This window comes from Sander vitreus, chromosome 24 (assembly GCF_031162955.1).
Source record: "Sander vitreus isolate 19-12246 chromosome 24, sanVit1, whole genome shotgun sequence".
NCBI lineage: Eukaryota > Metazoa > Chordata > Actinopteri > Perciformes > Percidae > Sander > Sander vitreus.
The window spans coordinates 10745540-10771569 of record NC_135878.1 but is presented as its reverse complement, the minus strand read 5'-3'; the positions used below and the strand labels follow the sequence as shown (position 1 = coordinate 10771569).

Sequence of the window (26030 nt, the reverse complement as noted above, 5' to 3'; positions counted from 1 at the left end):
TATTTGAATATAGAAACTAGAGGCTGGAACTTTTCTAAAATTCAGTATACTGTTTTTGCCATGAAGAAAATCAGTCTTAGCTGACTTTATAATTAATGTGTAAAGGGGCAACTGTTAGATAATGGTTTAATTTGTTATTAACCAGTAGCTAGCAAATAAACAAGGAAAATACGTATTAGACCAGCTTCAAATACATTACCAAAGCCCGTCTACGGATAGATAGAAATTCTTTGACATTACTCAGGACTTTTTCAGCTTGGTTATAGTAGCACTTCCCAAACAGTGGGGTCCAAGAAAATAAATAAAAACGCCCCCTCTAGTGCTGCCTTCAATTGCTTAGTAAATATTGTAAAACGGACATTCTAACCATGGCTATTTGGTTCAAGTACATCTATGGGTTCGAGTGAGAAATACTTTGGAAAACGCCCAATTTTCTAATATTAAATTGTCTAAATGATGTAAAACGATTAATATCAGAATACATCGATCCTAATAAAAAATAAATGTTTAAAAACTCGGCCTGACCTAGGCCTACTTGAATACCTGGACTTTGTACATTCCGGGTTTTTTTTGTTATTCTTTATGAAACATTGTGAACAGACAGACATTCAGCAGGTCATGGACATTCTTATCCTACAATTCAAGATTCCAGTGTGTACAAAAAAAAACCACATAGCATAGCAATATGAAAAAGTAAATGAAATATAAAACATGAGATATCTAAACATAACAAATAAACAATGACATCGATAAGTCAGTAGGACTTATTCAGAGGCTACAGAAAATAATTATTTAAAAAATGACACTGTCCGTTCACTTTTTTGTTTGTCAAAAAGGTTAATGTAGCCTAAAAAACGAATTCAACCAGAAAAACGTTAAGAATATGCCTTGTGAAATTTACCCGCTACAGGTAGGCCTACAGTATTTGTCATGTAACGGTTTATTACTACATTGGAATTATTTAATGTATTTAGGTATACTTGTTATAGAGTGTCCAATATGGTTGTTACAAACACGTCTCTATCAATGACTGTATATATTATTTACAGTATTGAGCTTGAACGTAGCACAAGTCTGACGAAACAGGCAGTGACGCGCATGCGCAGTTGCAGTGTTTGCATTCCTCCTCCCTCCTTTGAGACTGACAGCCCGTTAGCTGCTGCTGCTCACCGGCAATGATACAGCAAACACGGACACTGAAAGACACACCGAGATGGACTTAGCGAGCACTTTTTGCCACTACAAAGACGGATATTATTTAGACATCGTTGTCTATTAAGTTAATTTTTCGCCAGGATCATTTTTGTTTCGGGGAAAAAGGAGACTCGACGTGCAAGAGAGGAATTGACGCGACGACTGAATTCCTGCGACATACACCGGCCAGCTAGAAGCTTTCACGTTCACTTTGAAGACCACCTGAGTAAACCTAAACTGTTCTGGGCTAGACGTATTTTTGTGTGTTTAATTGTGACACTAACATCTTCAAAATAATCGTAATAAGTAGTGAAGAGACAAGTTGTGGAAGAGCATGTCTAATTGCTACTGGCGACCCAACACAGCTTGAAGCTAACCGACGGTTAGCTGGATTTCACATTCTTTGTTTTATTTAATTACTTAGCCAATTGAATACAGTGTTGATGTCTTTCTGAAGTTGGATTAATACTTGTGTTAAGAAGAGTAACACCGCTTATGAGCTAGCGTTTCGACAACGTAACGACAGCCCGGATAGTTTAGCTTGATTTTTAAAGGACATAAATCACCTGACTTATGGCTCGTTAGTATCGCGGTACTGCAGCTGACCCAGCTAGAAGGTAGCGCCAGCAGCCGTCAGCCACTTCTTGGCCTTTTGCAACTAATTGAAGGTAAAGATGCACCACCAGGACTTTACTGGGGACCCGTCTGGGACCGGGAGTAGGAAAACGGCTCACCACTACAGGAGGGGTAGCAGCGGCGCGCCTGCCTCCTCCGCGGCCGGTGGCAGTGGAGTCAACACGGCTGACGACAATCCCACCCAGGCTGGATCCAGTTCTCCCGGACTCCACCACCAGCCGCTGTCCCAAGTGTCTGGCGCTCAGGTGAAGAAGAAGAGCGGCTTCCAGATAACAAGTGTTACATCAGCTCAGATCAATGTGAGCGGCAACAACAGTTTAGCAGATGACACCGAGAGCTATGATGATATGGATGAGTCACACACAGAAGACCTCTCCTCTTCTGATATGCTGGATGTTTCCGTGTCCAGGGCCACAGATACAGGTGTGCCAGAGAGAAGCTCTTCAGATGAGACACTCAACAGTTTCCATGGGGTCGATACACCTGGAATTGTGTCACCCAACGAGCCTCTTCACCATCATTCCATCTCTCAGGGGTCTCAGCAGCACACCTCTATGGTAAATGGGACCATGCAGTCTCATTATTACCCTCAGCAACACAGCCAGCCCCACCATCATCACTCTGATAGTTTGGGAGGAGTTGAACCCTCATTGTCAGCTCTTCCCATTGCTCCCGTGGGTAGCTCCAGCCCAGCTATGGCTTCCAAAGCCGGGCCTAGCCAGAGGCCACCGATGTTGGAGCCTGCAGGTGGAACAACTCAACCACTAGCCCCTATTGTTGGTGGGACAGCCACTGATCCACATCTACAAGGCAGTGGGAACGTTCCTAATGTGTCAGCTAACACTGCTTCTGCAGTTCCTCCTTCTGGGCCTGCAGGTTTTGACAACACTAGTGTGAGTGGACAAGTAGCTTCTGTTGGAGGAGGAACAGGACTGTCTGCTGCTGCCCCCAACACTCAAACCCAGCACACCCAAACTCAGACAGCTATTGGCTCTCGTTTTAGGGTGGTCAAACTAGACACTAACTCTGAGCCATTCCGCAAAGGAAGATGGACATGTACAGAGTATTATGAAAAGGAGGTTCCTCATCCAATGACATCTGAGGCACCAAAAGGCGTGGAGGTGGCTGTAGAGACTGAGGCTGGTAACGCCGGGATTAGTCAGCAGGGTATACCTGCTGTACAGCCACCTCACACGCTTCAGCCGCCGAGTCAAGATTTCACTTGTCCACAAGCCATGCAGAGCCCACCACAGGGACTGGCACAAACCACTCCTCTGACCTATGTTTCACCCCAGGAGATTGTTGGTGGGACCCACATGCAGCACCCAGTGGCTCCTGTCACTGTCCCTTCTACAGTGACATCACAGGCTGGTGTAAATCAGCCTCCCCATGTAATACCCCAGCAGCTGCCCTATACTGTGGATCCCCACCAGGCTCAACCCCAAGGAGGTTACCAGTTCCATGGAGGGGTCGTAGCCCCGGGAAGTGTCCGGCAGCCAGACTTTATCCAGCCTACTGCTCCCTTCCAGTCCCAGGTCCAGCCTCCGCTGCCACATGTTACAACAGGACTCTCCATAACGCCAGTTTCAGGGGTCATGGCACCGCCACCGATCAGCATTCCTCAGCAGCTACCCCATCAAGGTTCGGTAGCCCCACCTGCCCAGGCAACTTTTGCCGGACAGCCACAGACCCTCCCAACTCAACCTCACCCACAGTCACAAGTCCAGTCCCTCTCCACTGCTACAGTCCCAGTAGCGCCCACCCATGGGACCCCCTACATGCCTTTGAGTGCACTGCAAGCTGACCTCCAGCCTCTCCTCACCCCGGGTGCCACCTTCACCCAGGTCCCTGGAGGAGGGAGTTCCATAAGAACATCCCAGCTGGAGGATGCCCAGAAGCTCCTGCTCCAGCACCAAGGCCTGCTGGGTCTGCCCAGGCTAGGGGTCGCAGCAGGTGGAGAGGGGGCCACACAGGCCGGTGGTGCTGCTGGAACCCTGGCCCACATGGGGATGTCGGCTGAGGCCAGCGCCTTCATGGTCGCTGCTGCTGCAGGCCTCAGGACTCAGCATGCTGAAGGAGAGGAGGACAGGTAAGGATGGAAGGCCTGTGCTGCCAAAGCTGTTAATTCTAATGTAAACTCTGTTTTGCAGGTGAAGATTTTGTAGGTGAACCGTGTAGTTCTGGCTGCTTTTCATCGTAGAATTTCCTCACAAATACTGTCTACTGAGTTTCATTCAGATCTAGAAGTCCAATGTCCCATTTGCTTGATCCCCTGTCCCCTGACGTAGCTCTGTGTTCGTTCAAAAAACAGTAGTTGGAAAAACAGCTCGCTGGACATGTTATCGTAAAAATATCAGTGGCTGGAATAGAGGCAGTGGAGTTGCTGAGTCACCGAGGGAGCTGGTGACTCAGCAGATGTTCTACCCTGGTCGACCCCCTACCATCACACATCTACCTCCATTACTCTTTGTGTCAGTAAGGCTGCATTTTCTCTGTTGTACTGCCTCACACTATCCTTCCTTTCTTGTTTCGTATTTGCGTCTCCTCTTCCGCCCTTTCTTACCCCCTAGGTTGTCTTTTATTACCCGAGGGAACTGTGCAGTGGTTTATTTATGTGTACAATTACTCAATCCTATGTTTTGCTGCTCAAAAGTGGTTATTGCAGTTCCAGGTAGTTTCTAAATGGAGTCGATGCCCTAGAAAAAAAATCTCCCATGCCCCATTTGAAGATGCAGTGTTAGTCATTCAGAGACTGTGCTGTAGATACTATAGAGGGCCTGATCAGGAGTTGTGTTGCATAAATCTCAAACTCTCGCTGCAGAGAAATTGAGCACTGTTGTGGCAGCACTCTAGTGTTACCACTATACTGCCCTGTGTACCGGTTTAACAGGAGTTTTCATGTTGTAGGAGTACAACAATAATGGCTGCAGGGTATGGAGGTTGTTTGACTGAGTACTGTCAGTCTCGCCCAAGCACCCATAACTGAAATACAAAACACATTCCTGAATATAATGGCTTTTATTTAGCAGTTGGCAACAAATTAGCAAACTCTCTGTCTGAAAAAGGTCTCCCAAATGTTGCACATATACAGTACATGCTGTATACATCAGACTTGGAATGGAGAAAAATAAAAGACTTCTGAGTAGTTCCATGATTAAGACAACAGTTGCTGAGCGAACCGGTAAACATACTTCTAATTCAATTATCAGCACAGCAGGTCATTGGTGGGCTGGAGCTAGCTGTTATGTATTTTCAGCTGTTCAGACTGTGTCTGAACCCGAGGAGAGTGCAGCAATCGCTGGTTCAACGCTGTCGTAGTCATATTCAGCGGCAGACAGAGCAAGGCTGTATTCTGTGTGAAGGCTTTTGTCGGCAATTCATGGCACCCCATCGGGACCGTGTGTGTCTTTTGTATGGTCTCTGTAAAGTGTGTCTGCCCGTTTTCTTGTCATGAATCGGCCACTGTCCTGCAGACAGTGTAGTGCGTGTGTGTGTGTGTGTGTGTGTGTGTGTGTGTCTCTGCTTTGTTCATGGTCATGTCATTCTGCGATCTGTCTCTGTCTCTTGATTTCCCTTCGTCACCCTCTCTTTCTTTCTTTCTGTCTGTCTCCTTTCCATGTGCAGTTTTGTATCATTGTAGCTGTCCAAACTGTTCTCCTCTACCCTTTCCTTCTAGAACACTAGTCCAGGGTTTTCCCTACCTTTTTTTTATAAAGCTTAGGCGGCGCACCCAAGCTGTTTTTGGCACCACATAAGCCAAACCAATGTGAGCATTACAACAAAGTAAATTACTTTTCTCAGATCTAATTATTGTAGTTGGTCCCCAGTGGACTTCCTTAGCAAGTTTTGTCTTTAAGCTTTTTGAGTGTTATTTATTTATCATCCACTATTTTCCAACGTTTTAAACACATAAGGTTATAATTATGGTCCAAAATGATGTAAAATTGCATATTCTTTCATTGAAAAGCAAACTGTTCTTGCGGGAGGACCCCTAAAACCTTAGTCTTCCACAAACCTAAGGGAAACACTGTAGTCCGTTCTCTTTCCACTCTTAAAATATCCCTCTCCTTTCCCTGAATACGTGCGGTGTTTCCTCCAAGCTGAAACATCTAGTCCCGTGCCATAGTGACGACCAATACCATGAGGCATTTACACCCGTATTTACTAATGAGAGTGAGCAACAGTGTGTATGAAAAGGTAAACAGTCCATCAACTCAAACAGAACAGCAACTCGATCAGTAGTGACAGCACATAAGAAGGCCACCGCAGATGCATAATTGTTTTTTTTTCCCTTCCATTTAAACAACCAGAGGCGTACATGAATACATCAGACGGACAAATTAACACCATCTTTGAATGCCTTTGTCATTGACAGATTGTTTTGTTTACAGACCAATATTAAGGTTAATCCTGCAACAAACGGTCCTTTTTAAGATTGCTAATTTTGTCTAAAAAAATGTCGGAAAAAATTTGAAAGATGTGGACTACATTTTCCCAGAGTGCAAGGTGACGGCAACAAAAATGTTTGTGACATATCACTCTTTTTTTTTCTTCTGTTTTTTCTTAACAAGGATGATTGTTGTACACAGAGCACAAATCAGCTGCATTCATTCTCAATTTCAGTTGTGATAACTTGTTCTCAGAGTCCAGTCTAACTCTTTAAAGGCACATTGCAGTTGCCATGACTTTGACAACTCCAGATGTAGCACAGCTGTGTGGTTGACTTGTGTCCTGTTGTACAACAGGGATGTGAGGGTATGTCTGTGTATTGCAGGGTTATGCATGTGTCACCTGCTTTACACTCTCTCTATATCCGTCTCTGAGGTTGATGTCAGTGAGAGTGCCGTAGGGACAGCCATATTACCAAATGAAAGGGTTTTCATCAGGTCCTCTTTCCTCCCCGGGTGGAATTTCAGCCTGCAGGTCGGTGCCGGTATAATTTGACTTTTGGATAGCTGCCAGCAGGGCTTCACAGTAGAAGGAAAGCACTCGTGACTTTCATACACACACTTCTAGTATTTTATACACCTGTTGCCTGTGTGATATCCACACACCTTTTTTTTTCTCATTCCACCAACAACTACAGAGAAATATGACTTTTCATACAGGTTTCAGAGAATGCATTCATTAGTTGCTTGCCACAGTTAGTAGCCTTGTAAACCGCAATAAGTAATGCATGCACTGTGTAAAATAGTCCCCTTTTAAACTGAGTTATATTAGCTGTAGAGATGTTGCAACACTCAAGCAAAAAGTGTGACCCTACAAGTTTTTTTTGATGCAGAAATAGTGTAATAATATCACAAAGCTCTGCTTATGTGAGCACAGTCTACGTCCTTCTTCTAGTGCCAATGAGCCTTATCAAAATAATCTGTATATTTAGTTTATTGAAAACTGTGGTTCAAGGCATTTTTTTTTTGGAATAATTACCATGCCAAAGGTGTTTTAAAAACTTGTGAACCATGTGCTTATTTGTTCAAAACTACCATACCGTGGATATTTTCTATTTCCCAGTCAGCTAAATGTCATAAGATATATATGAAGTGGCATAGTACATTTTGTGAGTTTTATTAGGGTAATGTATGGTGGACTGATCCTTTGGAGCCATAACGGTTAGAGGTGCAATCTTTATTGATTATTTTCTCATTAAAAGTTGCCCACAGCAGTTTTATATTAGCAGCGTTCTTTTTGAGTTTGAGTCCCAGTGATTTACTATTTGAATGAAGTATGCATGTATGCAGCAGCAGTTGAGGGCACCGAGGAGTCACAGGTTTACAGCCTGAATACAAAGTGAAGTGATAATATCATCCATCAGTCATGATCATGATAAAACAGTCAACAGGTGTGCCAAAGGGGGATGTAAGAGATTGAAGAATCTGTTGCACGAGGTTGTCAAAAAGAGCCTTGTTTCTAATAGACACGGAATAAAAAAAAAAAAGAAGTGACGTAATAAGTAATGTTCTGGAGACGCAGGCTTACTTTCTGATTTTCTGATCTGTTTTTAAAAGCGTTATTCATCTCATGACTTCCCAGCATCAATAGATTTCTTGCTGGTAAGATGTCGGTTAGAGCACGTACTTAAAGTAAGAAGACTAATATGTTGGTTTGTCATTTCTAGGCATGGATTTTAGCCATAAAGATTCAAAGATTTGGCTTCTTCAAGCCCTGTGTGTTTTAATGTCAGTACGTGACTGAAAGCTGTTCTGTTTTTATGTGGCGCTGCAGTCTCTGATGGTCTTTCATATGTTTTAGTGATAATATGCAGCCTGTCAAGCACTGCAGGTATACCGGCTTTGACTCATGATTTGTGTTTTGTTAATATTGACACGCCTGGTTTTAACTGGCTCGCCATCCAAAAACTGAGGTAGAGGGAGTCCCCGACGGCAAAGACCAAATATGGATCAATGCTTGGACCTACCGTCAAAAATTGTTGATGTTATGATGTATGATTTTAAGAAAATCCTAGCTTCTATAAGTGCCATGGTAGAGGATCCAGGAGAAGCTGTAGACAATTTTTACTTAGCGTTACGATTGTAAATGTAACCCAATACACTATTCTGATTCTCTCTTTATAGTACAAACATAAAACCGAGCAGTGAGTCATGCCTGATGACAAACCTATTTGTGAACCACTGCTCTTGTGAACACACCCCAACATAAGAATGTTAGGTGTCCGGCTGCTTTGTTTAAACACGCTTAAATGATTAATAAACGGAACCAAGACAAGAATAAACTGAGACACATCAGCTTATTTCAATTTTAAAATCAAACTTTTAGACCTTGTAATCACGATATACAAATCATAGAATGTTGAGTGATATTTTGTTGGTTTATGTGCAAGTCTTTAGTAGTAGAAAGTAATTTCACAATATAAAAATGATTTGAATATTTTTTGTCAATTCTCCAATTTCTTTATCCAGGTACCTACAAAGCCCATATTTTTTATTTTTATTTTAATGGGAATGAAATCATTTATTAAGACAGTTGGGGTTGTTTTAAGGGACTTTAAGTGGTTGCACATATGGAGTTGAACGTGCCAGACAAAGACAAAAAAAACAAAAAACAACAATGGTATTGATTGACTGGTCAAATTTGAACATTCACTAGCCATTTGGCTGGTAGATGAACAAGTTAATTTTGAAACCTGGTCATGCGCTTATACGGAAACAACTCTGCCTCTAATGTACTTTGTCTTTGAGCAACCTGACAGCTTGCATTTGGCACATCATGCGTGCAATATATGATAGTCCAGTTTCAAGGTTTTGCCTGCCTGTGCGTGCACACCATTTGCAGCCTGTTTTATTGCGTTCTTATTCCTGTTTGGAATCTTTAAACTGAAAGTCGGACAGCAGCTTTGTGAAACAATAAGTCCAGAGGTGCTTCTTATTTCTTGGGCGGGCTCTCCTGGATTAAGGGTCAATAAATCAAACCTGAAGGTAGTTACTAAGTCAGTTGTCTGTTAATGAGATGTGACATCTAATCATGCTTCAATAGAGACATTAGCTTTACTGTCATTAGTCTCTCTCCCTCTCACGCTCTTTCTCTCACCTTGTTGTACTGCTGTTACCCCACAAGGTGGCAGTCTTGGTTCATAAAACTGTTGTTTATATAACCCTAACATGCTTTGGGAATCACTGACCTAAAATGTGCCTTACAGCTAAGTGGAAAGGTCTTTCCTGCACACAATGTATAAATTACAGAAATTAGTGGTTGTAGATCTTCTCTGGACTATATCTATCTATCTATCTCTGATAAGCGTGGTTACTGGCTGCAGAAGGCCCCAGCAGTACAGTGATTGTACAAGGATTATATCCTTTGGCAGGGTTTGTAACACAGTAGGTGTGCTTATTTTAGGGATGGATCTATTACCATGGGCAGCGTTACATCAGCCTCTCTGAATGAGTCTGTGATTGAGACTATTTGGAAAAAGCTTATTCTGGAGGCCCTTTTATATGTCCTATTGCAAAAGTGTATACAGCGGAATTTATCAGTGTCTCGTTTTGAATACACACAAAATGTACAGGTATTATGTGGATCAATTTGGCTCTCCCATTATATTACAGTCAACTTGTACTTGCACTATGAGGCTGATTGATTTTTATACCAAGTAACACATTTTGAGTTTTTCGTTTTTGTTCAAAATATTTGAGTCTTCCTTGAGATGACATTGTGTGTACGTTTCAGGCACTGCTGTCGTTTCTGAAGGTGCATCTTGGATGTGTGCGAAGATCTTAATGCAGCTAGATCAGAACATCACCCGGCTCTGGCCGGTTCATTTTTTTTTTTTTGTTGGCATTGGTGGGGGCATAGGTGGGTTTAGGAGACTGGGGTGCAGAGCCAAGTAGAGACTGGTGTCACGTTTGCTCGCCTTGTGCCTTCATGCAGAGCTGCAGATTCTTGAGTAGAGAATGTCAAATGTGTCCATGCATGCATGTCTGTCTGCATTTCTCAGCAGGAGCGTGTTTATGAGTTCAGGATGATTGATGAGTGCGTGTGCATGGCATGTGTGTGAACTGGTAGGTGTCGACAGGAGAGGGTTTTTTTTTTTTCTTTTTTTCCCCTTCAGGTATTTGCTCACAGACGGAGATGTGTGATATTTCATGTCCTTAATTAAACATGTGGTGGCAAAACACCTGAATGTTTCCAGCTGAGCTTACTGCAAGAGGAGAATACTATATACTCCTGAGCAACTTGTAACCTGCCATTGAATTCAAGTTGCGCTCAATGTAATTTCACATAATTAACATAATGCTTAGGACAATGCTCATCCAATGCTTATACATAATGCTAAGACAAGCTATGCGTGTTGTTTAGGAGTTCAAAAATGGAAAAAAATCGAAGTAGACTAGACTTAAAAGTATCTGGTGTATCACGCTTGGTCCTGGGAGACTAGATGGATATTAATCTAATGTGATGCTTTGTTGAATGTCTTTTTTTTTGTCAGAGATTAAGTTCAGTAAAGAGCCCATTAAACAGACAGGCAATGTGTCCTGCTCAAGGGCACTTTATAGGGGGCGCCCTGGTAGCTCTCCTGGTTGAGCGTGCGCCCCATGTACATGGGCTCGGCCCTTGCTTGCAGCGGTGGGTTTCGATTTTGACCTGCAGCCCTTGGCTGCGTGTCCTACAGCTGTCTTATCAATTAAAGGCAAAAAAAACAGCCCAAAAAATAATCTTAAAAAAAAATAAATAAATAAACTGGAAAAACAGTCTCCATAATCTGTGCAAAAGTATTTATCAGTTATCTCTCACGGAAGCCCTTTTCTTTTGTTTATCTTTTGAGGGGGAACTGTCAAACTCATCCACTGTAACATGACTGCTCTATTACCTGTCAAGGAAAAACATAAATCTCCCCCCTGAAAGTGACACTTCCTGGTAAAAAGAAACAATAATATTCTGCATAAAGCCAGTTTGGATTGTTTTGTGTCAGAGCCTCAACCCTTCCTACTGTGAAAACACATTCCGATCACTGCATGAAGCTTGTACGCTGCAGAGAGCCTGGAACAAAGTTTCTCAACCGCTGCTGAGAAGATCCTCACTGTTAATGCACATGACAGTAACTCTGTTTACACTGACATCGAGCCCTTAAACCTCACAGCAGTAACACTGTGCAGATCCTTGTGACTGGGGGTGAGCAGCACAACTTCCCGTGACGTTTTTAATGTTGTCAGTGTACCGTGAGGTTGTGTAATATTTACAAATGGATTAGAGTGAGGGTAGGGGGCTGTTGAATCCCAATTTGACGTGTGAAATTTGTCACCGTGCCCGGATTATCCATAAGGGCACTGGGGCCAGTGCCCAGGGGCACCAACCATTCACAACCATCACATGACGCAAGCTTCAACAATATTTTCCGTAAATTGTTATGTTATTCACTTGAAATTGTTTAAAGACCATACATTACTCGTTTATGAACACTAATTTCACAATAATAATAATCCCCGATACCGATTCCGATACCTGAACTTGCGTATCGGCCAATGCCGAGTACTGATCCGATACCAGTGTGTCATATTTTATTATGTCTTAACAACTGTATACTACTATCTGTATGGATGTGATAATATTTCTAGCTTTGTTGTCGGTCTGGCTGAGGTTAAACTCTTTGTGAAACATGACAACAAACAATGTTGAACTTTCTTTTATTATCCAGTTTGATAGTCCAGTGTCCTCTATGTTGATAGCATAGTGGCGGTCCGTCACGGTACATTTTCCAGCGCCACGGTATCAGAAATAGGGCAGACGCACAACGGGGTTTCCGCTATGTACACCGCGCACCACCGCTCCTTCAGCTGTTTATGAAAAGTCATAAACTCGTAGCGCCGTCTGCTCTACTGAACTCAAGCAACTGTCGTCCGCTTTCTCTCCCCCTACGGTGAGCAGAGCATCTGGAACAGTGACAGGACGTCATCACTCGTCAAGTCATGGCAACCAAATAAACAACAGGGCGAGTACTACTTCACTCAATAAGTGATTAACAGCGACGAAAGCCGCGACATTAAATCCACACTCACACCCGTGAAATATGACCGCTACAGTTTATTGGAAAATAGCATTGTGATGAATTTACTGTCCCAGACCCCAATTTAATCAGACCCCAGATGAGACAAGAAGCTAACGTTAGCCACGCTGCTGTGACGGCCCTAAACTGTGTGTAAAATGAGCGGTGACGTTAAATCACCCTACGGTATCGTCTATTTTCTGGATGGTTTCATGGTAACGGTCGGTAGCTTACATTAGCAGATAAGCCCGTACTCTGACGTCCAACACCACCACGTCCGACTTTGGGAAATCTTTCATGCATGATAGCATCTTTTTGACATTTTTATATATCGCACATTCCGTCCTAAAAGACAAAAACTCCCTCCCTCATTTTTACCTCCATTAAAAATGTGTTTCAACTTCATAGTGGGTGAGGAATGTGTGACAGTGTCCAAAGTTAATACCCCATCTATCCATCCATCCATCCATCCACCCATCCATCAGAAGAACAAGGCATGTCTGCAGTGTCACTAAAGTAGTAGAGATGTTGGCGCTCAGTCTCCTTTCTTTCTTCCCTGTCTCTCTTTTCAGTCTCTTCCGTGGCCCATATGGCACAGAGGTCTGTTATGTAAGGCATTGCGTGCATTGCAGAGACTGATTCACTTACGCTCTACAGAGCTGCTGCCCTGAAGCTCTGTGATGCCATGAGAGCTGGTCTAGTTTTAGGGTGTTCCTGCTCTTTGTTTGTGCAAAGATCAAAAGAGATTATCCCCAGTTGCCAATAGAAGTTTTTTTTTATTTTGCTATCTTCGCACGCTTTCCCTATTCATGAATTATACCTTGAAAACAGGAAAATAATTGCATGCTGCAGGTACACATTTGATCATGTAATTGTCCCTTTTCTTTTCATCAAATCTTGTTCATCTGTTGTTGTTTTTTATTTCTAAATGTGGAAGATATAAACACACTTTATTTGCGTGTGAGTGCGAGTGTGTGTACACGTACGCACACGCAGTGGGGTTGATCTTGCTGCCGGCCTTGGTTCTCCTCTGTGTAAAATGCCAGTGTTCAAAAGCCTCTGAAACCGGATCCTACCAGTTTGCAAACATAGCCTCACACATAAACGGGACACACACGCCAGCTGATGTCTCCTCACTGCTTAAGGACAAGTGACGCGGAAGGAGGTGGGCGAATCACAGAGCGGCATACAAACCGATGAAAAAAGAGGGAACGTGCAAGGAGCGAAGCAGGGAAACATTAATTTGAGGATGGATATAAAAAGTGAACCCAATATTACTGGTGGTTTTTGTGAGTTACTTTTGTGTTGTCCTGTTGTGTTCCAAGTCACTTCCCTAATTGCTTTGTGTCCTTGGTTATAACTTACAGTTGTGGCAGAGTTGGATCATTTTCAAGACCACACACTGCAGCCAGAGTGATGGCCCAGCTCTGTTTTTACTCAAACGGCACAATAAAGTAAGGCGGAAGCGTTACTTCCACTCAGCTGGAGGCTTTTGTGAGATAAAGGAAGGACTGTGGTAGAATGGGGAGACGCCTTCAAGTGTATACAGCAAATACAAAAGAAGGCATTTAGGTTTCTGTTGGCACTATTGATTTTACACTTTTCTGGAACACTGCAGCTTAAATATATCTTCTCCTCTGCCTTCTTTTACTCTCAGCTCTTCTTAAAAAAAAATAATTCTATATTATGATGATATAGTCATATACTCTCAAGATATTTCTGAATTCACATGTAAGCCTTCTCAGTTTAGCTGCCTGAGTTTTTGTTTTTTTATGGCTCCTCCATGGGCGTCAGTTTGGTTTGAAATGTGCTGGGGACAGAGACGCATTCGGAAGTACATTTCCAGAAGTGCTGGGTACAATGACTCATTCATTATTTTTTTTTTTTTTTTTTTTTTCTCTTTCACGCAGGTCATGTTTTGAAAAACGCTGTCCTGTAGCTTACTAATGAACAAAAATGTGGTTTAATGTACGTAAACAATGATCAATGATTACCAAATTTATCTCTCATATTGCTCCTCATAACCACTGAACTGTCAAAAAATCTAACCCAAAGTCCAATTATTATGGACGTTATCTGACATTAAGGGACCACCGGAGGAAAATAGGGGAGGTCTTTTTATTTTTTAATATGGCCGCTGTGTAATATACAGAAATGCCCAAAAAGTACAAAATTGAGCGTTTCTTAAAGCTAAGAGCCTAAAACTACAAGGATTTTGATTTAAAGATAGGTGTCACTTTTCTCACACACACACACACACATACATATATAATATAGTTCACTCCTTGTCTTGCAATGACAATTTATAGTTTAACCATGTGGGCAACGCATGCACCATCTGTTTTTTTTTTTTTTTATTCCTCCACATTGTCTGCTGTTACACTGTGGCTACACATCTGCCCTTATATAAGCTCCACAGGGTGTGACGAAGAAGAAGACGAAGGACACCACCACACTTTTATTTTCTATTCAGATCTCCTTAAACTCATGTAGCTGGTAACAGTTGTTTTGTTTTTGTTTTTTTTGGGGGGGGGGGGGTTAATATGGCTGTAGTTGTCTTGACTAGAAAGCATTTTGTGATGGGTGAAGATGCTGTTTTGAAGAGCTTTGCCTGTTAATTGTTTTATTCACAGTTAGGCAAGATCAAGACCTCATTACCTGACTAATCAAATCTAATAGCTTGGTGTAACATCAACATGGTAGCCTGGCCAATAAGGATTTTAATTTGGCATTGGAAGTGACTTAAACAAAGTATTATTACCTGATCACTACTTTTCCTTATAGCCTATTTGTTTTCTAAGTCTCCCATGTGTAGTATAAGTATACATTAAGCTTTAACGTAGTGGTTAGGTAATATATGGGTCAGCCTTGTGCACATGCCCACATACACAAGCTTTAGATGGACATGGATAAATAATGAATGGAAGCATCCCATCTGTGATGAAGGTCTCTCACCATTGGCTGAGCTGAGTCTGTTGCACCATCAGCGATTGGCTGAATGTCAACTGTCTCCACATCAACGAACGCTCCCCTCAGCCTTTTGTTCCAAGTGGGGCATGCGTACACTGACCCCAAACCTGCAAGTGCACAATGTACAGATATACAGTATACGAAGAGCTTTGTCTTCAAATTACAAATAAACTTAAGAAAAACAAATTGCTACTAATCAGTAATGGTAGTTTTGAATCTCCCGTTCCTTTAAAAAAAAAGAAAAGAAAAAAAAAAAAAAGGTTTTTCTAGCCCTCGCTTTTTGGATTTAGTGACACACACAGTGGAGGGAAGAAAAGACTATGTGACCTTCACCTAATGAGGTTAACAATTTCACTGCAGGCATTGAGCCTCAATCCCACCAACAAACTCACTCTTCGCGCCCCTCGGCGCCATTTTGTGGTCCACACAAGTGCGCACCATCTACAATTATGGTTGCATCTTCCCTTTGTTCTCTACAGTTCCTCTACTCAACACTTTTTTAACGGCTGAGATACAGTGTTGATGCTTTTAGTTTTTGTGCCCTACATCAGCTCTTTGCCTGATCTACCGTCTAGATAGCCATCTTGTTGTGATTGTCTTTTTTTCAGACTGTAATGCGTGCCTGTGTGGGAGCCTTTTTTATTTTTATTTATTTTTTTACTGCTAACATAGAGCTACACGTGAGCCTTGCTCCAGTGGAGACCCATACTGTGAGTGTGTATCCAGTGTGCATTCACTGATGTGGCGTGACAAGACGGCTAAAGGCATGGTTGGTACACCATACACATTCTCCTTGAGATACCTTAAGGAGGGGCACGAGTGTGAGGAAATGTGAAGGATGCAGGAGGTGGATGTTTGTTGTTATCTTCAGGGAATTTAAGGGAAAATGAACTCACTCTTCACTAGAAACTGATACAAGGAGGCTTAGAGTATAGAGTACCACTCCCGCACCCATCACAGAGAGGATGCTGCAGGAAACAAACAAGAAAGGAGTTTGAGGTTGCAAACCGAAGGGAGTGGCTTGTAGGAGGCTGTTAGCGTGCTAGCGGGGTGTGTGGTCTAAAGTGGCTCATCCCATTGGACGGATCACCCTAATCTCTACTGGCTGTTATATATATAACCGAAGGGGAGGTAACATGACTTCTTATGCAGTGACATCACACCCCACCCACTAATTTCCCCTTATCATGCACCCAATCGGCTGAGAGTCTATATGTGATTCGGGCTTAGTAAGAGGGCAATCAGGAGGGCTCGTACTCCTGTTGTACACACACTCACATCCCCATCCTCCATGTTGGCCAGGCTCCCCTATGTGAATCTCCCACAGCTAAGCTAAGTAGGGGGTTAGGGCCAAAGGGCGCAGGTCAGGAGATTGGAGGAGGTGCGGCGGCGGTGATGGTGTTTGTTTTGGGGTGTTTTTGGTGGGCCTCTGCTTGGTCGGAGAGCGTGTTTGAGCCTGAGAGCGTCAATGAGAGAGAAGGGGCAGGCTGGGGCAGGAGGAGCACAGTGGAGGGATGCCATGGCGTTAAAGCTGCTCTTCTGGGAGCTGGAGAAGCATCTGAAGAGGTAACGATGGCTGTAGTGTTACATTGTGTGGGGGGGGTCAGCGGTGGTGTAGCGGGGGGTCAGGTCCACTGCAGCAGCCTAGGGATTAAACAAAGGGCTTTGTGTTGATGTGTCTGTCTGAATGTTGTTGTGGCGTTCAGTTCAATGATTTTTTTTTTTTCTATCCATTGTTGACGGAGAAAAATGCCAGTAGGGCCTGCAGTTATCAAAGCGTTCATCCAGGAAACTTAACACCTGCAGTTTTCAAATCTAACTTGGCACTCGAGTGTAGTGCCTCTAACTGCAGCAAGGAATCGAGGCACATCACCTCAGCATGTGCATACGCCCGCTCCGCAGCCCTGAAGGGCTATACATGTGTTTGAGGACACAATGTTCTTGCTTCTGCACACGCATGTTACATCTGACTGTGTGTGAGTGTGAAAGCCAGGCTGGCTAATGTACACGTGGTCCTGGACAGATCCAGCATTAAGACTTTGTCTTGTCTTGTGTTTCAGATCCTCAATTGATCCAGTCAGCCCATATTTGCTTCCCTTTGCTCAGTTTTCACACCACTAACAGACTCCTGTCTCCCGCACCCAATAAACAAATATGAAATCAGCTTGTCCAACATTCAAATTTACAACCTACAAAAACATATTTTTCCTATAGTTGCACCCAACAACCAGTTTCTCTAGAGAGTTTAATATTCGTCTCCAACATAGTTGCTTTTGCGTAAGCACATATTAATAGGGTCTCTACAACAGTGCATGCATGTGACTCCGATCCTTTTGGAAGAAGGAAAAAGGAGAAGTCACTACCAACATTATTTTCCAGTTTTCTAAAAATCACTCGGTCCCGTCAGAGTTCCCTTGACTGTTGAACCCTTAAAATAGAAAGCTATGAGCAGGCTGAGGGGTTTGTCATCTCCCAAGACACGTTTCTGAACTGTGAAACTCCCATGTTGACACACTTCTACTTACTCAAATGAATGTTCCAGCCAGAGATTTAACACAACTAACGTAAGCACCTCAGGTGTTTAACGTGTAGTCAAAGATCTTACCACTGGTGCTTAAAGCTTGATTGAAGCCGTTACATGGGTCCAGTCAAAGTCGATGAAAGGTGTGAATAAGGAGCAGTTAGAGATCAGTTAGCTCCTACCAATTCAATTAAAATGCGTCCGTGTGGTCACGAGTGTGATAAGAAATTCACACCCTGACCGTTTTTAGTTCAAGTCTTGTTTGCTCTAAATGTACTTCCTTTTCTTTGTGTGCTGCTTGAGTAGTTTAGACCCATGATTCAATCAAAAAAGAATTGATTGCATCTGCCTTTTGTGTAATTCAAGTGGCATGTGCTTCATTAATGTTTAACCCTTGTGTTGTCTTCGGGTCAAATTATTATTTTTCCAAAATGTCTATATCAGAAACATGGGTTTCTTTTTAACTACCTTATTTGGATGATTCCATACATCGCGCTTCGCAAGTACAACAAAAGATAGGATATTTTCATTGACTTTTGGGTGCTTTCAAAAAAAAAAAAGAGAAGTTTCAAAACCAGACTGAACATTGACATTTACCCTTCTTTAATTATCCTTCCTTTAATATGAGTCATAATTTCTGCTTTTTAAACTCAAGAATTAGGTATAATTTCCTATAAATGAGGTGTACTGACCATGAATTCCAAAAATGAGTGTAAAACTGGTAATAAGTTTGTGTTTATAAATGGTAGTGAAAAGAAGCGTTAAACGTATAAACAAAAAAAGAGCCAAAAACATTGAAAAAAGAGACAAAAGTGTCGATAAAAGAGACGAAAACGTCAGAAAAAGTGTTGATTTTGTGATGGGCTTTTTAAATTACTGCCTGACATTTTATAGACTGAACACGTAATCGTAAAACTAAACCGATGAATCGATAAATAAAATAACCGTTAGTTGCAATAGTTCCCTCTTCTTACTTTTATTGTTTTACAAGATCCCATTTCATGTTATTAAACTATACTGCTGCAAACTTACTGTTATCATTTGTTTATACCAAAACTTTAACTGTGGTTGCCTTAGAATCTGAGGATGCATTAATAGAAAATGATATTAGTTAACAATAGATACTCTTTTCTTTTTTTTTTGGCTCAAGTAGACTAACTAGGGCTGCAACTGACTGTTTTTATCGATTAATCCTTTTTTTTTAATCAATTGATCATTCATGCATATAATGTCAGAAAATTGTCAAAAAAAAAAAAAAATGGACGTCACATTTTGCCAGAGTCCAAGGTGATGTCTTCAGATGTCTTATTTTGTCTGATCCACAGTCCCAAACCCCAAAAATATTCCATTTACAATGACATAAAAAGAGAAAAGGCAACGTATCCTCACATTTGAGTGGCTGAAACCAACCCAATATTTGTTTGATAAATTACTTTGACAAGTCATTTTCTCTCTATTGAATCAGGGATTCAGCTCTATCGCACATCACAGACATGCAAAATAAAAACTTGGGAGAACTCCTAAATAATTTGTCATAGAGCCTAATAACAGAACAGGCTGTTCCCATGTTACACATTCAAACTGTCTGATTCAAATGACATAGGAGGAGCACTCAACTCCACAGACTTTCAGTGTGTAAATGCTTATTTACTCTCACAGATGGACTTCACTGAGGCCACAGGGTCAGCTTGTGGGCATTTGATTATGTTTACTGTGTGTGTGTGTGTGTGTGTGTGTGTGTGTGTTCGCGCACGCCGATAGGTGGGGACATTGTTTCAGTCAAAGTGTTCCCATCACCTGCGGTCCACATTTAAGCCGATTTAAGCATGAAACAAACAACACATTAATATCGCAATTTGAGACGAGACAAACAGCTAAATGTCCGCTGATAAATTGCTGCGTTTGTCCTGTTTAAGTCGAGGCAGTCCGCTCTTTCATTTCGTGGGTGGATGCGGTGTTTTATAGAGGACGGTGCAGCAGGTAGAGAGATGTTGCATGAATCATTACCATGAGCGACCTCTCCTCCAATCCGGGGCTCCGCGGCACGCATTATGTTAATGAGCTCACTTTTCCGCCAATCATGCGGCTGCTGGCGCTGTTTTCCCTGCATGTATTATCCAGAGAGAGAGAGAGCCGCGGTGCGCGGAGCTGCAGTCTTTTGTGTGCTCTGTCCCGGCTGCGAGCTCCACGGTCGCCCGGAGAGCAGACCCGACATCCTGTCCTCAATAATGCTCTATATTTTCTACTTTTATACCACTGGATTTCCAGTTTGCACAGCCGAAGAATCGCCTTCGGGGGTTTTAATGGACAGGATAGCATGAATTCCCAATGTTATACGGTGGCGATGGATCTTGGCGTTTGTCATCTGAGGAATTTCTCGATATCGTTTCTGTCCTCTGTGCTCGGAAAGGAGAGTGCATCAGTCGCGCTTGACAATAGGTAACGTTAACGTCACTAGGCTTTCGGCGCACTATCTCACTATCTTATTTGCGAAGTGGGGTAGATTAAAAACGAAGCTCCGTGCCTGAAATGTTGGCTCATTGATTCTCCGCCATCAAAGTCAAAGTCTTCTGCCTTCTCGACCTCCGTTTGCTGTATTGCAGACACTAAATTGAGATTTCCTCTGAATTAGCCTCATGTTTGTTTTGCTAATGACACCTTCATAATGTGATACCTCGGGCTTTTTTTTATTTGTGTTTTAATTGTCAGCATAGTCCCGCAAATACCAGTCTACGTCTGTATGCTATAAACCCTCGATGGAGACATTTTTCAAATCCAACCTGCAGTATTCAGCCAATGCAACGCTGGTATAATCAACATCTTTTTTTCTTTCCGCTTTTCAGCTCTTCCGGTGCAAGTGTGGTGGCCATTGACAACAAGATTGAACAAGCAATGGTAAGCATCTAAAAACCCACTCCTATTACACGCACAGTGTTTGTAAATAGGCCCATGTTATGTAACGTTAAGCCAAGCAAGGACGTGGACTCTCACAACTGTTTGCTTATATTTTGTCATGTTTTGATTGCCTGTTAAATAATATTGGTAAGATGTTATGTTTTTCTATAGAGGTTAAAGTATGAATGAATGAATGAATCATGGTAGACCTGAATTTTAGTAGACATTAAAGCTGCAGAAGCGTAAAAAAACCCCAATTTCCCGCATATATGCACCTGCTGGTTTGTTAATTAGAGGCAACAGGAGTTTCCTGCACTGTCACGATTTTAGACCGATGACCTCCGGCTTGCTGGCAACTTGATGTTGGCCAGGCTATGGTTCACACGCTATCCCCTCTCGCTCTCTTTCTCATGCATAAACATCTAGTCCCTCGCCCTCTCCCCTCTCTCTGTCCCGTGTTGCTAGGCAAGCAGCAGCCTCCCTACCGCCCGCGGCTCAGTATAAATAACTCTGCCGGTGATTGGCTCCTCCCACCCCGGTGCAGGAACATTTTGTTCCCTCGCTGCGTGCCGGGGTAGGGAGGAGGAGGAGGAGCGGGACCAGAGGAGGGATGCTCACATTATTAAACGCAGATCCTCCTTCAGCAGCCTGGCACAGCTCGAGCATCATCATGGGAATGCATTATACAGCTGTTTCTCTTTTGAAAAATCCACCTTCTTCCGAGGAATTCATGTATGCCTTTTTTTCCCCCTCCTGACAGTCCTGCAAAATTTGCCTTTTAACTGTATGTGTGTGTGTGTGTGTGTGTGTGTGCGCGCGCGCGCGTGTGTGTGTGTGTGCGCGCGCGTGTGTGTGTGTGCGCGCGTGTATGAGTAGATTAAATAAATGTACGAGCCAAAACACATTTTTATAAAAAATAGAAGTCAAGGAGTAAGTGTGAATCGTGGAGTTTGTGATGGGGCTGCAACTATTTTTTACTATCGATATAATCTGGTGACGTTTTCTCTATTACTTGATGCTCATTTAATCTACAAAATGTCCAAAAAATGCCATTTACAAGTCTTTAAAGACTACGGTGACATTTTCTTATTGCTTGTTTTGTCCAAGCAGTCCAAAACCTGGCGATTATAAAAGAAATCCTCACATTTGAGAAACGGGAACCGCATTGTGTTTGATATGAATAATCGATTATCAAAACAGTTGCCATTCAATTTTTAGTTTTCACTTAATTGACCAACATTGGCATGTTGATAACAAGTTGATTTAGCCTTTTTAAAATGTGTAAAAAAAAAAATTTTTTTAAAAAAAAGTGAATAAATGTCCATCTCTATGGACATTTCATCACACATCTCACTTCAGAGCCTGAAGTGACACCCTCACATTACTTGTCTGACCAGCAGTCCAAAACCCCAAAATATAACATTTACAAATGAGAGAAAAGCAGTAAATCATCACTTTGGAGATGGCTTGAAAAATGACAGAAACGATCAGTTCAGATCTTTATTGACCCACGAAAGGATTATTTCCTTTTGAAGCAAGGCGGCATAAACGATCCCTGGCCCTACAGTTCCATGTCGAAGTGTCCTTGGGCACGACACTGAACCCTGAGTTGCTGCGCCATCGGAGTGTTAATGTGTGTGAACGTTTATCTGATGAGCAGGTGGCACCTTGTACGGTAGGGTGCGGATCGGGCCGAATTTTTCTGTCCGAGCCCGGCCCGAGCCCAACAGGCATTAAGATATTTATATCCGAGCCCGACTTTTTTTTCTCATAATAATGACACATGTACGTTTTGTTTGTGTGGAAAGCCCACTTTTATTAAGCAACTGTGGGAAGGCATTCGGAAATGTCAACAGATGAGCGCATCAGCGCACACGGGGCAACAAGCGCACGTTAACACAGGTGCGCACCTATAATAAGCTTTTTTAAATTTAAAATGTTCAATGCCTTATTGCGCTGATGTCACCAAGCCCGGCCCGGCCCGGCCCGGCCTGACCCGACCCGAACATCATTTCTAAATACAGTATGTGTCCGAACCCGGCCCGGCCCCTTGGGTACTGTCGGGTAGCCATCCTCTATTGTACTGCAGCCATCGCCATCAGTGTATGAATGTGTGTGGTGAATGGTTCCTGGACTATGTAAAAGTACTTTGAGTAGTCGTTAATACTAGAAAAGCGCCATATAAATACAGTCCAGTCCATATGCAGCTAAATCGCCTAACTAATCATTTCATTGAATAATAGTCTTAGTTCCAATGTGGTTTGACTTGACTTGTGTTGTCTTCCCATCAACCATCAACTTTTGGCGCTTTTTCTGACATGTCTTATTTATTTATTTATTTTTTTCTGACGTGTTTTTTTTTTTTTTTTTTAATTCATGGCCAATAAACCTAATTTAATTTTAATTTCTCGCTTTTTTTTTTCAGCGCTTTTTGTCGCTTTTTTGTCGTTTCTTCCGAGGTTTTTGTCACTTTTTTCAACGGCTTTTTGTAACTTTTTTCCGACCAGTTTTCACGTGTTTTTCAACGTTTTTGTCACTTTTTCCGAATTCTGAATTATTTTGACTAATAGTTAAGATCAGAGGATGTGGATGGATAATTAAAGTAAATAAAGTTTAGTCAGGATACTGTCTTGAAACCATTTAAAACATTTTTTTTAAATGCCATAAAATTGAATAAAACAACCAAAAGTCTATGAAAGTAATCATTTATGTTACCTGAAGAACATTGTATGGCATACATGTTATTTTTAGGCAATTTGGTTGAAAGAAACCCAAGTTCCTGATATTATTTTTTTTTGAAAACGGGTCAAATTTGACCTGAGGAAAACACAAGGGTTAAACATTTTAAGTATATAGCATTTTTGTATATGTTTTGTTGTGTAACAAGGAGTTAATAGCCTCAAACAGAAATGTGATTTGAATAAGGTGTTATCTAAGAGGGAAAACGAGATGAATTACATAGCTAACCAAATCTCTCTTCCTCCCTCCGTTGTCAGGACCTGGTGAAGAGCCACCTCATGTACGCCGTGCGCGAGGAGGTGGAGGTGTTGAAGGAGCAGATTAAAGAGCTGATCGAGCGTAACACTCAGCTGGAGCAAGAGAACAACCTGCTCAAGAACCTGGCCAGCCCCGAGCAAATGGCTCAGTTTCAGGCACAGACAGAAACTGGCGGCTCCCCGAATGGCACCGCCCAGCCTCCGGTCCCGGCCGGAACCACACAAGTCCTCCCTTCCACACAGAGCTCCGGCACATCGGCGTAACACAGAAACGGCACACTGGAGAACCCCCACCCCCCACCCCCAGAGGATGAGAAATAAGGGGAATGGAAGGAAGAAGAAAAGGAGGAGAAAGAAGTTTTGCCATACTGTGAACTGACTCTAATATCAAGACCGACTATGCCACCGTCTCTTGGAGGGCACACGTCAGCTGAACCGGAGGACAATTTTTGTTGTTGTTGCACATTTAATTGAACTGAAAGACTTTGAAATTGCACCGGTGTGTGTGTGTGTGTGTCTGCTTTTATTACCTGCCACAGACCATCGTCGTCTTCAATATAGTTTTGATGAGTGGAAGGAATGAGCTGACAGGAACTGACAGTCGACCCTTACAGCCGCTGCCATTGTTCAGAGCCACCAGCGGAGGAAGGAGCTAACGCGGGATCCGGCCAATCAGTGGGAGTATGCTGCACGCTCTTGTCAGTGCTGTCGAATCCCTTGCTGTGTGACCTGTGGAAAGTGTGCCATCATCTTCGCCCCCCCCCCAAGCCAGCACTGTCCATCTGCGCACACTTTTTTTTTTTCTTTTCTTTTTTAGTGCTGCGTTCCATGCACTTTCGGCCGATTATTAACAGTGGACGAGCTATAAAGATGTGTACGACCCATCTGGAATGGGAGTCAAACAGCCCAGTTTACATTTTTCTTTATCTGAAGACGATGATAATGTCTTCTTGATGTTCTGGGTTGAGAGGGGGTTATAAAGGATTACGAAATATACATTAGCTGTGCCTCATTGTTTTCGCTTTGAGAAATCTGTTCTCTTCAAGGTTCACATTACCGTCCCCACCCTCAACGCACTCTCCCTGGTCTTGGATGGAGCATTCAACATTTATGCAGGGAATCAAGGTTTTTGTACGAGAGGTTTGCTTGTTTCAATGTTTCTGCTCTTGTTGATGTAATTAACGTCCTAGTGATCTGTAAAAAAGTAATTGATGGAAAGGCAAATAAGTAGGACATGACTGTTTCTCAGTAGTGAACTTTGTACAGATAAAGAATTTCCAATTCAAGTGCCTGGTTTCTAACCATAGATACATATATAAAAGCTTTTTTAGTTGTTTTATTCAATATGTGTATATAAATGTGTGTATATATATATATATATATATATATATATCTATGGTTTGCCAGGTTTTAAACTACCTGTGATGTCATTACTCAGGTTGGGATCACAAGGATTATTTACCTCGACACTAAGATGCTGTCTCTCCTGCAGTGACATACGGCATTGTACTGTATGCAAACTCTCTTCTGCCGTTGCTTATCTCAAATGTTCAAATTACCTGGACTGTTTCACCGCTTGGGGACGTGTGATATTGTTTGTTTATTTTCATGAATGACGATGGTTTCTTTTTGTTTTTTGTACAGCCAAGTGTTTTGAGTTGCTCGTTGTGCAACTGCAGCGCTGAACACAATAATGACACACTTGGCAAAAAAAAAAAAGGAAAAGGCCTAGCAGAAGTATGTCGATGTTTTGTGCATGTTCCTCTGCCCATCACAAATGTGACGTTACAATTGCACTAGACAGTTGCACCTCAAATAAAAACAAAAATGTAAAACCTGGACTGTTATTTTTTATTTTTTTTCTTCAACAATGTCGTGGTTTTAAGTACAAGTCTGACCGATCTTATCCAACAGGTTTCATAGATGACGATTGGTGCATTCTTCAGAAATATGTATACAAGTTTAATTTTGGTCATACATGTATACCTTTTCTCCCTCTAGAAACCATAGAACTCTGGATTTAAGTCATTACATTAATGCAAAAATGTAGGTTGGCCAGAAATAAACCATATAATTCCACTATACAAAAATAAATACAGCTCGTTTTCTCTCTACTCAACATTTTAAAGCTAATAAATAATCGCCTCCCAGTTAACACTGTTGATATAATATAATTATATTATAACATCCGTGGTTAACACAGACATTCTGTTTCCTCACTAGACCTCATTACACATGCGCAGAAGTGGAGCGCCATATAAATATGTAGCCTGCGCCTCTGTAGACATCTGATTGGTTATATGTGACCGAGCCATCTTACGGC

General features: G+C 42.3%; 1 protein-coding gene across 2 annotated transcripts; it reads left to right on the top strand.

Moving 5' to 3' along the window:
• Positions 1-979: 979 nt before the first annotated feature.
• LOC144512628 (TSC22 domain family protein 1) lies at positions 980-25546 on the top strand. 2 transcript variants are annotated; one of them, XM_078243454.1, is made up of 3 exons: positions 980-3919; positions 20660-20711; positions 23708-25546. In XM_078243454.1, exons 1-3 carry the CDS (start codon positions 1869-1871, stop codon positions 23969-23971), a joined length of 2367 nt encoding a protein of 788 aa, XP_078099580.1. In that variant the 5' UTR covers positions 980-1868; the 3' UTR covers positions 23972-25546. The 2 variants fall into 2 exon arrangements, with proteins under 2 accessions (XP_078099580.1, XP_078099581.1); XM_078243455.1 differs by lacking the exon at positions 980-3919 and adding an exon at positions 19768-20255.
• Positions 25547-26030: the final 484 nt, after the last annotated feature.

What these genes read in the sequence shown, in the direction of transcription:
- LOC144512628 (XM_078243454.1), top strand. Translation starts at nt 1,869, where the DNA reads ATGCACCACCAGGACTTTACTGGGGACCCGTCTGGGACCGGGAGTAGG. An exon ending in GCTGAAGGAGAGGAGGACAG is followed by an intron (nt 3,920 to 20,659) that starts GTAAGGATGGAA and finishes TCCGCTTTTCAG; the next exon opens with CTCTTCCGGTGCAAGTGTGG. An exon ending in ACAAGATTGAACAAGCAATG is followed by an intron (nt 20,712 to 23,707) that starts GTAAGCATCTAA and finishes CTCCGTTGTCAG; the next exon opens with GACCTGGTGAAGAGCCACCT.